Source organism: Thecamonas trahens (assembly GCF_000142905.1).
Source record: "Thecamonas trahens ATCC 50062 unplaced genomic scaffold supercont1.29, whole genome shotgun sequence".
NCBI classification, from domain to species: domain Eukaryota; order Apusomonadida; family Apusomonadidae; genus Thecamonas; species Thecamonas trahens.
In genome coordinates, this window is record NW_013657651.1 from 287880 (window position 1) to 302947 (window position 15068).

At 67.1% G+C, this 15068-nt stretch overlaps 4 protein-coding genes across 4 annotated transcripts; 1 reads left to right on the plus strand and 3 right to left on the minus strand.

Moving 5' to 3' along the window:
• Nucleotides 1–320: 320 nt before the first annotated feature.
• On the plus strand, nt 321–3298 carry AMSG_06889 (U3 snoRNP protein; the record flags this gene model as incomplete). The annotated part of the gene is made up of 2 exons (XM_013901486.1): nt 321–323; nt 533–3298. The coding sequence occupies 2 exons, from the start codon at nt 321–323 to the stop codon at nt 2693–2695; spliced, it is 2166 nt and encodes a 721-aa protein (XP_013756940.1). The 3' UTR covers nt 2696–3298.
• Nucleotides 2840–4714, minus strand: AMSG_06890 (serine/threonine protein kinase; the record flags this gene model as incomplete). Its single annotated transcript, XM_013901487.1, has 3 exons — nt 2840–2879; nt 2923–3692; nt 3764–4714. The coding sequence occupies 3 exons, from the start codon at nt 4712–4714 to the stop codon at nt 2840–2842; spliced, it is 1761 nt and encodes a 586-aa protein (XP_013756941.1).
• A 206-nt stretch (nt 4715–4920) lies between these two features.
• Nucleotides 4921–13451, minus strand: AMSG_06891 (AMP-dependent synthetase and ligase; the record flags this gene model as incomplete). The annotated part of the gene is made up of 2 exons (XM_013901488.1): nt 4921–13122; nt 13349–13451. Coding segments are annotated over 2 exons (8305 nt in total), but the record flags the coding sequence as incomplete, so codon positions are not given.
• Nucleotides 13452–13521: 70 nt separating this feature from the next.
• On the minus strand, nt 13522–14823 carry AMSG_06892 (uncharacterized protein; the record flags this gene model as incomplete). Its single annotated transcript, XM_013901489.1, has 1 exon — nt 13522–14823. The coding sequence occupies one exon, from the start codon at nt 14821–14823 to the stop codon at nt 13522–13524; it is 1302 nt and encodes a 433-aa protein (XP_013756943.1).
• Nucleotides 14824–15068: the final 245 nt, after the last annotated feature.

Consider the following 15068-nt stretch of genomic DNA (forward strand, 5'->3'; position numbering starts at 1 on the left):
ACCCGTGATGCCGAGCCGATGATGCCGAGCCGATGATGCCGAGCCGATGATGCCGAGCCGATGGTGCCGAGCCGATGATGCCGAGCCGATGATGCCGAGCCGATGATGCCGAGCCGATGATGCCGAGCCGATGATGCCGAGCCGATGATGCCGAGCCGATGATGCCGAGCCGATGATGCCGAGCCGATGATGCCGAGCCGATGATGCCGACGCTGATCCCGACCACCATCCTCCCTCCCCACCCCCCCGTCCACCCCCGTCCCCCCCTCCCCCTCCCCCACACCACTCCCGCCCACACCTCACCCTCACCCTCGCCCACCATGGTACGCCCCTTCTCCTTCTCCTTGCCTCTCCTCCTCCTCCCTCCCCTCTCTCCATCCCCCTTCCCTCCCCCCCCCTCCCCCCTCCCCCCTCCCCCATCACTGGCTCATCCTCCCTCCCTCCCTCTCCCTCCTACCACCACCACTAACCACCCCCCACCCCCACCCCCTCCCTCCCTCCCTCCCTCCCTCCCCCCCTCTCCCACCCACAGGCCGACACGGTGCAGTACCTGATGGAGAAGATGCTCCCCGAGCTGCAGGACTTCCGCATGAGGGGCTACTTCAACGAGGAAGAGATTGGGAAGATTGTGGCCACACGGAGCGACTTTGAGTACAAGCTCAAGAGGAGGGCGCCGGATCGGGTCACCTTTGTCCGCTACTTGGAGTATGAGGCCAATCTGGAGAAGCTGCGGAGGAGGAGGAGGAAGAAGGTCGGTCTGCCTTCTGGCTTCCGTTCAAAGGCAGACTCTGCTTATCTGCGTCGCGTCCACTCCATCTACACCCGCTTGCTCCGTCGCTACCCGGGCGATGTCGACGACTGGGCCCGCTACTTTGCCTTTTGTGCCGACAATGGCGCTCACAAGCAGCTGGCAAAGGCCCATGCTAAGGCTCTCGAGGCCCACTCGCGCAAGGCCGACTTGTGGATCCTTGCCGCACGCTTTGAGATCGCCGTCCGTCACAACATGGTCCTCGCCCGTGCCCTACTGCAGCGCGGCCTTCGCCTCAACGGCCACGACCTCAACCTGTGGATCGAGTACTTTAAGGCCGAGCTCATGTACCAGCAGAAGCTTATCGACCGCCGCCGCCTCCTAGGCCTCCCGGTCCGCCCGGTCAAGGGCACAGCCGCCGAGCCGGCTCAGCTTCTCGGCGCTGTCGCGTCGGCGCTCCACGACCAGATGGCCGAGTCGGACGGCGATAGCGACGACACAGCCGTAGGCGCTGCCGCTTCGGGCTCGGACGTCGACGACGACGATGGGTTCGACCTCACTGCGAGCGACGACGAGGACGAGGACGAGGACGAGGACGAGGACGACAATGCCCAGCCTGCGGCGCCGGCCGCTGATGACGACGACGGCGACGCCGAGGCCATCAATGTCAACGTCTCTCTCCTTGCTTCGGCCGTCCCGCGAACCATCTTCCGCATGGCGCGGAACAAGTTTCCGGCCTCGATGGAGCTCCACCTCCGGTGCCTCGACCTCTATCTGCGGTTCGACAACACTGAGCTCGGCATCGACGAGGTCTACGAGTCGCTAGCGGAGCGGTTTGCATCGGCGCCCGACAACGAGCACTTTGTGGCGGCACTCAACGAGCTCGCCCGCCGCCCAATGCGGGCCTACCTTGCGGCCCGCGCCCGTCTCTCGACCGCGCCGTTTGAGCCGACGGCCTTCCAGGCCGCTTGGCTCTCTATGAGCGCCCGCTACGAGGAGATGCTCGAGGTCGCCGCCTCACCGGCCTTCCTTGAGGCGTACATGGAGACGTTGCTCTCTCTCCTCGAAACCGTCGCCGGCCACGGCGCGCTCTCGGCCTACACCGTCGCTGCGCGTGCGCTCCGTCTCGGTGCCGAGGCCGCCGCCGCAGACATGCTCACCGAGACGCTCGCCGCGCGCTGGGCCCAGCTCGCCGCTCGCCTCCCGGCCGACGTCCGCCCCGTCGGCGCGCCGTCCGCTGTTGACGCTGCTGCTGCCGGCACTGCCGCCTTTCCGTCCTCGCCGGTCCTCGCCGAGTTGCACCTGCAAGCACTCGCCGCCGCCGGCATGAGCGCGTCCGAGCTTGTGACCGCAGGCCTCGCTGCGCTGCGGCCGATCACCACCAGCCACGACACCATCCTCTCGTCGAACGGTCCGTTTAATGGCGAGCAAGCTGCGCTCCGCGCCTCGGTCCACCGGCTGTGGAGGACCGTTCTCCACGTCGCGCTGTGGAGCAAGGGCAAGGTGGCTGGCCGCGACGACGCAATTGCTGCCTCGGCCGGCGCGCTGCCGGACGGCGGCGCCGAGTGCATCGTCTTTGAGTGGGCGGTGGCCACGGGCTCGTCGACCAAGTCGATCCGCAAGGTCTACGCCGGTCTCCTTGCGCGGTCGGTCATGCAATCGCGCGCGCTCCTCGGTGCCATCATCCGCTTCGAGGCTTCGCTGCAGCGGCCGTCGATGGAGACGCTCGACCCGCTGCACGCGGCCATCACGACCTCGTTTGGAAGCCCCAAGGCGTCGCCTGACTCGGCCCACTTGCTCTGGATCGACTGGCTCCGCTCGCTGCTGCGGACCAAGGCCACACCGGCCCGCGTCACCGCCGTCTACAACAAGGCCACCCAGGCGCTCAAGAGCTCCGAAACCGAGATGGAGGCCTTCCTCGCCGCCTACCACGCCCTCAACGTCTAGTGTACGGCGGGTGATAGTCGGCCGTCGCGAGCTCGGCCCGCTCCAACGCGTCGGCGACCTGCCACGACGCCAGCTCGGCCGCCACGTCGATGCCGTTGGCGGCAAAGAACTCGTGCTCGAGCACCTTGTCCAGCGTGATTCGCGTCACCGGGTCTGGATCGAGCATAGCCCGCAAGAGCGCGTACTGCGGCGCCGACGCCTCGTCAGCCGGCAGGGCGTCCATCCACGAGTAGAACTCGGACCACGGTACCTCGCCCTTGTCCTCGAGATGGAAGAGGAGCTCGCCAAAGACCACGCCGGCGGCCCAGACGTCAACTGGCCAAGAGTAGCCGACAATACCATAGTTTTTGGCAAGGCCGTGGCGTGGCGGGTCGCCAGCGTCGCCTCCGGCGGCATCGGCCGCCTCCTCGGCCACCTTCTTGGCCGCCTTGTACGCCGCGTTGATGCCCTCCATCTCGGGCGCGAGGTGGCCCTCGGTTCCGGTCATCGACGTGTGCCCGATCGCCGGATCGTGGAACGTGGAGCAGTCAAAGTCCATGAGCGTTACACGGCCAGTCAACGGCTCGTAGAACAGGTTGTCGCGCTTAAAGTCACGGTAGATGATGCCCTTGCCGTGGACGTGCGCGAGCGCGCCGAGCGCGTCGACCATGTACCGCGCGATCTGCGGGAGCTCGAGACGCGTCACAGCCTCGGAGGTGTTGCGGAACTCCATGACAAGCGCGTACGTTCCGGTCTCGACGAGCGGAACCCAGTCGACGAGCTTGTTGATTCGCGGGTGGCCTTGCACCACGGCATGGACCCGGACGTCGCGCGGGACATCCTCGCCAACCGGCGGCCGCTCGTCGGGATCGTGGTCGAGCTGCGCAATCTTAATGGCCACCAGCGCACCGGTTGCCCTCTCGCGCGCCGAGTACACCACCAGCTGGCTTTCGAGATGGATGCGCTCAATAAAGTGGAACCGGTCGCCAAGCGCAAAGATGTTTGACTCGAACGGGAACTCGTCGTCGCCGTTGCGGAAGGCGACTTGTCGCGGGCGGTGTTCTTGCGGAGCCACCGCTGCTTGGCTACGATCTTGGATGCTGGATCAACAAGCTTGAAGAGCGACGCGGCCGCGTCCCAAGGTAGCGGCGGGGGGATACGCTGCGGCTTGAGAATGAGGCCGACCGAGCCGCCGAGCGGCTCGCGCGAGATGCGCACCGTCAGCGCGTCGCCGGTCTCCGACTCTTGGATTCCGATGGCATGCTTGCGGACCTCGCCACGCTCACCCCCACGCGCACTCGGCATCTTGCGGTACTGCACATGTATCTCGCCCGACGGGTGGAGCCGGACCTGGAACGACGCCGTCTCCACGCCGAGCGACTTGGCGCCGTACTGGGCCACGCGGTCAAACTGGACGAGCCACGAGGCGGTCAAGCCCGAGCCAAAGCTACGGACAAAGACCTTGCCCGCCAGCGACAAGTCCAGATCGCACCAGTACGGCGCAAGGACCGTCCCATGCATACGATATGCCGGGAGTGATTCGGGCGAGTGCGGGACCGAGGTCGGCGAGAAGCGGCCAAAGCCAAGCAGCCCGTTGGAGCCGATGGTGACCACTCCGTGCCAAGCTGAGTACACCGGAACAGCAAACGGAAGCGCCATTGTCACACCGTCGTCATCACGGCCCATATTCAACTCCGTCGCATTGCTGTCTTTGCTCAGATCGACCCAGGCGTAGGCCTCGGGCGAGAAGGCGTCGACCACGTAGCCGGGGCCATCGCTCACCGGCATCTCCGCCTTGCATCTCCCCATCCAGCACGTGCCAACCGCATGGCTCGCCCTCGCACTCCTCGGCGCATCCAACAGCTCATCGTTCACATCCAACCCCGCCAGCTCGCCATCAAGAACACAGGCCGGCCCGTGGAGCGGCGCGCAGCTCGCCATTTCGGTGCAGCGGACGTCGGCCGGCTGGCACCCGGCAGCGGCTGCGCCTAGGGCAAGCGCTACAACGAGGGTGACCACAAGAGAGAGTGCTGGCAGCATGGTGCTGTGGGTCGTTGGAGGTGAGGTGTGGGGTGTGGGCAAGCGGGACGGAGTCAGTGAGCGGAGGGGGGGCTGACTCGACGCAAAGCGGCCGAATCGGTCGGCGGAGCGCCAGTCGACCAGATTGGGCATGGGCTGGGGATGAAGACGTCGACTTGTTGTGCGATGCTTGGCGTGTGGTGTCTGTGATTGTTATTTACATTTACTTATGCCCATTCGACACTGCCGATGGGGCGGACGCGGTGCTGGGCGAGGCGATGGCTGACCCAGTTGCGGAGATCGTTGGCGAACCAGAACTGGCTGCCGTCGGACTTGTAGAGGAGCGGCTCGAGAGCTTCGAGGGTGAGGGCGGCAGAGGGCTTGAAGGTCTTGGCGTACCACCGCTCGAGCTCGGCGACCTGGACGTCCGAGTAGCCGGCCCGGGAGAGGCCAATAAAGTTGAGCGACTGCGAGGTACCCGACGGCGACGAGCCGCGCGAGGTAAAGGTGGTAAACGGCAGAACGTCGCGGACGACAGAGGTGCCAAGGCCGACCATGCAGTACGGGCCGATGGTGGAGAACTGGTGGACCTGCGAGTTGATGCCGACGTTGGCGTTGCGCATGACCCGGCAGTAGCCGCCAAACTGGACCGAGCACGTGACGGTCACGTTGTCCTCAATCACCATGTCGTGCGCAATGTGCGCGTAGTTCATAAAGTAGCACTTGTTGCCAATCTTGGTCACCGCCTCGTACTTGGGAGGCTCGCCCTCGGGCGCGTGGACGTTGACGTACTCGCGGAACACGTTCTCGTTGCCGATCACAATGCCGCCGGTCGGCGGCGTCCGCGTCACGTAGTCCTCGGGCCAGAGCCCCACCACGCAGTGCGACGAGAACTCGTTGCGCGATCCGACAACGACGTCAGGACCCACAAAGTGGCAGAACGCCCCGACGTCGTTCTCCTCGCCAAACCGCACCCCAGACTCAATCTGCACGTGTGATCCAATCTTGGTACGCGCACCAATGACCGCACCCGAGCGGATGATCGAGAACGCGCCCACAGAGACGCCAGCGCCAAGCACCGCGCCGTCCTCCACAATCGCCATCGGCGCAATCGTCACGCCCGGGCCCACTCGGGCGCCCGGGCTCACCAAAGAGGTCGGCATCGGCTGCGCAGGCGCAGTCGTCACCGCAGCGCGCACCGGAGCGGCGTATGCCGCTGGCGCCGGCGCCGGCGGTGCCGCCGATGCATGAGCCGGCGCGGTGCCTGCCGGCGCCTGAACGCCCAGTGAGACCAGGTGACCAGCCATGGCTGCAATGTTCGGCTGCTCAAAGAGGACCATGCCGCTCAGCTCGACGCCAAAGGCCTCGTTGAGCCGGGTCCGGAGCGTGGCCGACGCCAGCGAGTCGACGCCCAGCTGCGCAAACGGCGCCTGCCGGTCAAAGCCGTACGGCCGGGCGGCACCCACAAGCTCGCCAACCACGTCCTCGACACGGGCCTCGACACCCGCCGTAGCCGGGGCAGCGACCGGAGCAGCGGTAGCAGCCGATGCCGCTGACGCGTGAGCCGGCGCGGCGACCGCCGCCGGCGCCTGCACGCCCAGTGAGACCAGGTGACCAGCCATGGCTGCAATGTTCGGCTGCTCAAAGAGGACCATGCCGCTCAGCTCGACGCCAAAGGCCTCGTTGAGCCGGGTCCGGAGCGTGGCCGACGCCAGCGAGTCGACGCCCAGCTGCGCAAACGGCGCCTGCCGGTCAAAGCCGTACGGCCGGGCGGCACCCACAAGCTCGCCAACCACGTCCTCGACACGGGCCTCGACACCCGCCGTAGCCGGGGCAGCGACCGGAGCAGCGGTAGCAGCCGATGCCGCTGACGCGTGAGCCGGCGCGGCGACCGCCGCCGGCGCCTGCACGCCCAGTGAGACCAGGTGACCAGCCATGGCTGCAATGTTCGGCTGCTCAAAGAGGACCATGCCGCTCAGCTCGACGCCAAAGGCCTCGTTGAGCCGGGTCCGGAGCGTGGCCGACGCCAGCGAGTCGACGCCCAGCTGCGCAAACGGCGCCTGCCGGTCAAAGCCGTACGGCCGGGCGGCACCCACAAGCTCGCCAACCACGTCCTCGACACGGGCCTCAACACCTGCGACAGCCGGGGCAGCAACCGGAGCAGCGGCAGCAGCCGGGGCAGCGGCAGCGGCAGCGACCAGTTCGACCACCGTCGACGTTGACGGCGTCATCGACGACGCCGCAAACGCAGCCCAGTCGACCTCAAACATGCCGATCGATGATGCGGCGTTGTCGGCGGCCAACAGCTGGCCAAGGCCCATGAAAGCCTGAGTCGGGTCCAGGAAGCCGAAGCCCTGCGAGCGCCAGTAGCGCTCAAAGGCCGGGCCGAGCTCGGACGCCATGCCGTCATCGGCAAACGTGCACCAGTTGACGCTGAGCGCCGGCAGGCCGGCGCGGTGGCGGAAGGCAGCCAGGCCGTCGAGGTACGCGTTTGCTGCCGCGTAGTGGGTCAGCTGCGCGTAGCCAAGGACGGCGTAAACCGACGAGAAGAGAACAAAGGCGTCGAGCTCCAGAGCGAGCGCATCAGCCGCAGCATGCAGCGCCCATCCGCCAACAACCTTGGCGCTGAGGACGCGCTCGAACCGCGCCGGCTCCATGCCGACGGCAAAGCCGTCATCGAGGATGCCGGCAAGATGCAAGATGGCCGAGATCTTGACGCCTGCGGCGCGGGCCCCATCGCGGAGCGCGGTAAGACCAAAGACAACCTCCTCTGGCTTGGACACGTCACACTGCGCCAGCGAGAGAGTCACGCCCTGGCCGCCGAGCTCGGCGACGACGGCGGCGGCAGCACCGTCCAGCTCCTCCAGCGATGCCTTGGACCGCGAGAGAATGCCGATGCGCTTGACGCCAACCCGCGCCAGCCAGCGCAGGACATGGCGGCCGAGGCCGCCGAGGGCGCCGGTCACAACCACCATACCGGAGTCGGCGGCACCAAGTGCAGCGCAGACTGCGTCGGCGGCCACGCCGCCGGCAGGAACCTGGGCCCGGACAAGACGGGTGGCGTACACAGAGGTACCGCGGAGCGCAATCTCCATGACCTGTGTCACAGCGCCACCGACAACGCCATCAGCACCCAGGACCCGGCCGAGGACGCTGCCCTCAAACGCCACCTCACCGGCAGCGCCCGGGCAAAGATCGATGATACCGACCTTGGCCCACGAGCTCTGCTCGCGAGCGAGGACCCGGAAGAACGACCAGACGCACTGCTCAAGCGCGCCTTCGTGGCCGTCAGCAGGCGCGCCCGCCGGCGGTGCAACAGGAGCCGCGTTGCGGGTCAGGACTGCAACCGTGGCAATAGAGGCCAGTGCCGGCGTCGCCGCCACCGCCTGCACACCCGCAAGCACGTCGAGGAGCCAGGCTGACATGGCGACACCCGACGACGATGCCTTGGCCGGCGCCGGCGCAAAGATGACCGCCCACTTGCTGGCGTTTGCAGCAGAGCCGGCGGCCGCAGCTGCGTCGAGTGCGGCGCGGAGCGCGTTGTTGCCGCCCGAGAGTGGAACGGCCGCGCCCGAGCCGGGTGCCATGCTGGCGATGAGGGCCGAGCCGTAGGCGACGTCGTCGCCGAGGACAATGACAAAGGTGCCCGAGCCGGCAAGGCCCGCGCCGGTGACTGGGCCGATCGGGATGTACTGGGTCTCGTACACGTGGTCGGCGACGTAGGTCGAGGCCTCGACAAGGCGGGAAGGAGCGGTAGCGTCGCTGCGAGCTGCGCCGGCGCCGGCGGCCGACGGCTTGAGCTTGAACTTTTGGATCTTGCCCGAGGCGGTCATCGGGAGCTGGTCGGCAAACTCGTACACGACCGGGGCTTTGTAGCGGGCAAGGTTAGCAGCACAGAGTTCGCGGAGCGCGGCCTCGACGGCGACCTCCTGACCAAGCGCGTCCGGGTTGAGGACGATGATGGCCTTGACAATCTCCTCCATGACAGGGTCGGGCTGGGCGACGACCGCGGCCATGCGGACCTGCGGGGCGCGGTAGAGGATGTTCTCGACCTCTGCGCAGTACACGTTCTCACCGCCGGTAAGAATCATGTTCTTGGCGCGGTCGACGACTCGCAGGTAGCCGTGGTCGAGGGCGACGGCAAGGTCGCCAGTCTTGAAGTAGCCGTCCGAGGTAAAGGCCTCGGCGTTGGCGTCGGGCCGGTTCCAGTAGCCAGAGAAGACGGTCGGGCCGCGAATGTGGACCTCACCGACGGTCTTGCCGTCAGCCGGAACGGGAGCACCGGTCTCGGGATCAACAATGCGGACGTCCATGAGGAGGAACGGGCGACCAGAGGTGGTGATGAACTCGGCGGCGCCGTCGCCGAGGGCGGCAACGGCTGGGGTGACGAGCGAGAACGAGATCTTGCCGCAGCACTCGGTCATACCGTACGAGATGAAAAAGGTGACCTGCTCGCCAAACCGCTCAAAGACGCGGCGAACCATTTCGGACGGGAGCGGCGAGCCGCCGCACGACATCAGCCGCATCGAGGTGAGGTCCAGCGGCTCGAGCATGGTTGCCGGCAGCGACATCATCATGGTCACCATGGTCGACGCAAAGTTGGTGATGGAAACTCGATGGTCCGAGACGATGCCGAGCGCGCCAAGCGGGTCAAAGGTCCGCGAGATGATGTGCGTGCCACCAACCCAAGTGATGACGTAGATGGCAAAGGCATCGACAAGATGGAACATGGGCGCAAAGTGGCCCCATACGTCGCGGCCGGTGATGGAGAACTCGGCGGCAGCGCCGAGTGCATGCATGGTCACAATCTTGTTGGAGAGGACCACGCCCTTGGGGAAGCCGGTCGTGCCCGAGGTGTAGTACATCTGGTAGCCGTCTGACGGCGAGGCGGGGCCGACCGGGAGCGCGAGCGGCGCAAAGCCTGACAAGGTTCCGGCCACCATCTGGGTGTAGGTGTACTCGGCGACCGTGAACGGGGCGCCGCGGGTGAGCGGCAGGCTGAGGGCGGCGTCCTCGGCCTCGGACGGCGAGACCCAGACGATGCCACCAAGCGAGAGCGCTGCCTGGGCGCCGTCCCAGTGGCCGCCGGCGAGGATGTCGGCGACAACCGGAGCGTACTCGCTGTCCACCACCAGCCAGTGCGGCGAGGCGTCGCCAAGAATGAAACCGTGCTCAGCGGCGACAAGGCCGGTGTTGAGGTTGAGGACGACCGAGCGGAGGCCAGCCGCGGCAAAGTGGAGCTCGTAGACAACAGCCGAGTTGCGGCACAGGACGCCGATGCGGACCTGGCGGAGCGCGGTAGCGCCGCCGGACGACGCTGCCGCGAGCGACGACGCAATGTTGCGGACGCGGTCATAGACCTGGCCGTAGGTGTGCTCGGTGCCACGGGTGACGTCACGGACGCCGACGGTGGACGAGCCGAGCGCGACGGCACGCTCGAGCATGTCCCACGGGTCGACACCGGCAGGCATGATGTCCTCGGAAGCCGGAGGCGGGGTCGGGGTCGGTGGCGAGCGGGCCGGCACAGGAAGACTCGCAGACGCAGGCGCGGGCGTGGGCGAGCCAGACACGGCCTGATCAACCATGGGCGAAAAGGCGGCAGTGCGGGCGCGCGACGAGAGCACGCCACGCGAAAAGTGGGTCATGGTCGAGTAGTCGACCTCGACCTCGAGGAGCATCGAGGTGGAGGCCGCGGCGGCCGCGGCGGCAGCAGCGGAGAGGCCGGCGGTGGTGTCGACGTGGGCATAGCCAAGGCCAAAGGCCTTGGCCAGGGCAGCGAGGTTGTACTTGGGCAGGACAGTGCAGAACGGAGTCCGGCCCACAAACCGCTGGAGGCCGGACATCATGCCGAGCTCGTGGTCGCGGAGGACAACGACGGTGACCGGAAGCGGAGCGTTGACAAGGGTCGCCATCTCAAGGCCGGTCATGAGAAAAGCGCCGTCTCCAACCAGCGCAACGGCGTGGGTGTTGGTAGGCGCGGCGCCGGCGCCGAGGGCAGCCGGCACGCAGTAGCCCATGGACGAGTAGTCTGTGGGCGAGAGGATGCGGGTGGGCGCGTCGAGGACAAGGTGCTCCATGGCGAGCACAGTGCCGTTGCCCGAGTCGGTGACGTAGACGGTGGTCTGAGACGGGAAGGCGGTCTGGAGCGCGGCGAAGAGTGCAGCGGGAGGAAGGGCGGTGACGCCCGACGCCGACGCGGTCCGCTCGCTCATCTCGGGCGCCGAGAGGGCCGGCCAGAGGGTGGCGCGGGCGGTGGCGAGGCGCGGATGAATCGACGACTGGGCGGTGGCGAGGCAGGCGGCGCGAACGCCGGCGGCAGCACGCGACTCGAGCTCGGCGACGAGGGCAGCGACGAGGGCCGAGGAGTCGGCCCGGACAGGAACGGCGTCCATGTGGGCACCGGGCACGGCCGGGTTGATGTCCACATGAAAAGTGACCCGCTTCGGCGCGGTCCGGTAGTGGGCCGAGGCCATTTCGGACATGCGGGCGCCGAGAATGACGACAACATCGACAGGCTCGACAAACTCGCGGAGGACCGACGGAACCTGGGCGCCAAAGCCCGGCCAAACAAAGCCGGGGCTCGACTCGGGGTACACACCCTTGCCAGAAAAGGTCGAGGTGAAGAGGGCACCGGTGAGGCGGCCGAGGGCAAGAAGGGCTGCGGGCTCGACGCCCGCAGCGCCGAGACCGACGTGGAAGAGCGGCGGGTAGGCTGAGTTGAGAAGGGCAGCGGCAATGCCTCGGATCTGGGCAGCGGTAATGGGCGGCGGAGCGAGCTCAAGACCAGCCGGCAGGGCGAGCCCGGCGGCGGCGTCGGGCACGAGCTGCGCGCCCGAAGCTACCGAGAGCGGGACCGAGACAAAGACCGGACCGGGCGTGCCCGAGACGGCGAGAGCGGCAGCTGAGGCGAGGGTGCGGACAAGGCTGTGCGGGTGCTCGACGGCAAGCGCGCCCTTGGAGATGGGCGCGGCGACGGCGGCGTACCAGCTGGCAACACGGGCCTCGTGGGGGGCTGGAGCGTCGGCCTCAAGCGAGACAACCACGAGCGGGGCGTTGTCCATGTGCGCCTCGCCGACGCCGGAGAAGACAGCCGGGAGGACGTCAACGCTCGGCGCGACGAGGGCGACGCCGACGGCCTGGCACCGCTGCGAGCGAGCATAGCCGTCAAGCATGAAGCCGGCCGACTGGTTGTCGGTGACGGCGCGGACGTCGAGGCCGGCAGCGGTGGCTGGCGCCTTCCAGCCGAAGCCTGCCCATGCATGGGTGACAAAGGCGAGGGCGGGACCCGGCGAGTCACTCATGGCAGCGAGGGCAGCAAAGAGGGTGTCAAGCGCCGGGAGGTCAAGAGCAGCCGGGAGCGGAGTGGCGAGAGCCGGCTCGGTCAGCTCGACAATGACGACCGAGCCCGCAGAGGCGGCCAGGGCAGCGGCGTCGGCGAGCGAAGCACCGACAGCAAAGCGGGCCGAGACGCCTTCGGCAAAGGCGGCCAGGTCGACGGCCGGCGGGGCGGAACCGTTGGCCAGCGGCGCGGTGCGTGGAAGGACGGCGACGACAAGCGGCGCGTTGGCGGCAGCGGCGGTGACCAGCTCCATGCCAGTGGCGAGCAGGTCGTCACGCGAGGTGACGACGCAGGTCGGAGCCTTGGCGGCGGCGTCGGAGCCATAGGCGGCGCGCCAGAGAGCGGCGCCGATGCCGGTGCAGAGCGTGCCGGGGCTCTCGATGACAAGCGTCGACGTGCCCTCAAGGAGGCACGACTGGACGCCGGCGGAGGCGGTGGCCGGAGTGAGCGACGGAAGGACGATGACGCCAAACGGCGCGAGGTCGGTGGGCACGGCGGAAGCAAGAGCTTGGAGCTCCGCGGCTGGGCGCGAGGCAAGCACCGGGTATGCCCCGTAGGCAGCAGCAAGGTCTACGGCGGCAGCGGCAATGGCGGCGTCGAGGGCAGCGGCGTCGCAGGCATGCATCGAGTTGAGCATGTCCGAGGGGATTTCGACCGCGACCGGGCCCGGGGCGCCGCCGGCAGCCGGCGACGGGTCCATGGCCAGCTTTGCGGCATGGAGCAAAAGCTTGGGAATGGCCTCACCTGAGGCAGGCGCGAAGACGTCCTTGACCATGGGGCGGAGAAGGGCCTGGTTGTCGACATCGTGGAGCTGATAGGCGTCCGAAGCAACAGCCGAGTTCGAGGGCGATCGGCGAGCACCTGTGGTGACCACCAGCATGGGCGCTGAGGCCAGAGCAGCAGCAGCGATACCAGGCAGGGCATGGGTGATGCCCGGACCGCCGATGATGTTGACAACAGGGAGCGCTGGAGCACCGGCAGCCACCGATGCGGCCCATGCGCCATTTGCCATGAAACCGGCCGACTCTTCGTTGCCGATGAGGGCGATGGACGGAGAGGCCTCCGTCAGCGACGCCAGAGCCTCATACATCTACAGAAACCAGACCATATCATGCAAGTGAGTCTTCCCGAGGTGTAGTGCGTGGTACAGAGTGGTCGGCATCGGTGTGCGGCTTGCTGTAGCCATGGGAAGGCGGCAGGAAACGAAGCAAAAGGTGCGTAACATCCGCCACAAGCCGTCCAGGCCACCATACCTCCAGTGGCCAGGGGGACAGAGAAGGAGCATGACGGGAGAGGGAGAATAAACGGCTTCGTACCTTGAGGTTCTGGACACCAGGAATGCCCATGACAAGCGAGGCTCCCGCAGCCTCCATGCCGAGGGCCACCAGGGCGTCCCCGCGCTTGGTCGACGTGCTCATTCTCCCAAGTGATGTGGCAGTCGTTGAGGCGGGTGGAGAGGGGAGGGGGGGGGGGGGAGGGGTTCGGCCGGCTAGGCAAGCGCAGAGGCTGGGGCGGGATCGTCAAAGAGCGAGTCGGTGCGGTTGGCCGGCGGGGTGACGACAACAAGGAGCGAGTCGGCAGAGATGCCGGCAAGGCGATCGAGCGAATCGATCGATGTGCCGCCGATGTCGAGGACCGAGAGCGTAGGCCGTGGTGGGACGCGCTCGATGCCGGGACAGCCCGAGACGTCGAGGACAGAGACATGGAGCGAGGCCAGCCCGGCCGAGGTGATGCTGGTGCAGCACGAGGCATACAGCGCACGAAGCTCCGTGAGTGGCGCGAGGGCGGCAAGAACCGCATCGTCGGCGGCGGTGTGCGATATGTCGAGTTCGGTGAGCGAGGTCAGCGCGCCGAGCATAGCCAGTGCCGGCGGAGTGAGGCTGGCGCAGTGCGCGAGTGAGAGCGATGTCAAATGTGAACAGCCAGCGATGACGGCGGCAAGGACGTCGTCGGTGGCACCCAAACACGCGTCGAGGTGCAGCTCGGTGAGCGCAGGCGCGGCCGAAATGACCGCCACGAGTGCAGCGGACTGCAGGCCAACATCACCCGCGTCAAAGACATCAAGCTGTGGCATCGACAGATGTCCGAGCAGCGGAGCGCCGGTCAGTTGTGGCGAGACGCAGCCGCGGAGCACCAGATCCTTGACCCCGGCAGCAAGACCGTTGTGTGCAAGGATGACTCCGAGCGCCGCGTCGGTGAGCAGCTCGGTCTGCGACAGATCCACCGCGGCCCACTCGGACTGGGCGCACGCCAGCAGCTTGGCCACCGCCACAAGCTTGGGCGCATCGTCAGGATCGTCCTCATCGCCCCAAACCAGCTCTTCCAGCGCCGGGCAGCCGACAACAACACTCGCGATGCCGACCATGGTCACACTGGGACACCCACCGACGTTGAGCACCTTGAGCCCCGGTGCGATGACCGGAAGCTTGGCCAGCAGCGCGTCGTCGATAGCACGAACGACCGAGACGTTAAGCTCGACGAGACGAGTAAGGGCAGCAATGCCAGCCGTCAGTGCGTCGGAGGTGACCCACGACGAGCACCAAGAGAGGGAGAGGGAGTGCAGATCAGGGGCGGCAGTAGCAATGTGCGGCAGGAGCTCGTCCGCGTCGATGGCCTCTGTCTCGTCGAGCACCAGTCCTCCCAGAGCATCACACGCAGTTATCCATGCCATCAGCTCAGTCGAGGTCAAACTCGCCTTGACATCATCTCCCACCACCATGGTCCCGCAGGCAGGAACTTGGCCCACTTGTTCGGCGCACGCCACTTCCACCCGGTGTGCGGCAGTGGACATGATGCGAGCAGGGGGGGTGGTGGGGATGGGTGTGTGTGGGTGTGTGGGGGGGGAGGAAGGGGGTGGGGGTGGAGAGTGTGGTGAGGTTGATGCAGGTGAGGGTGAGACAGATGGGGATAGCCGAGGAGATGTGCGAGGTGGGAGGGGACGTTGTGCTATGGGGAGAAACAGGTGGCGCGTGTCAGTGACGATGCATGCGGGTTGCAAAGAACAAAAAATATTGTGAGTTGGTGGAAGGGGGGGGG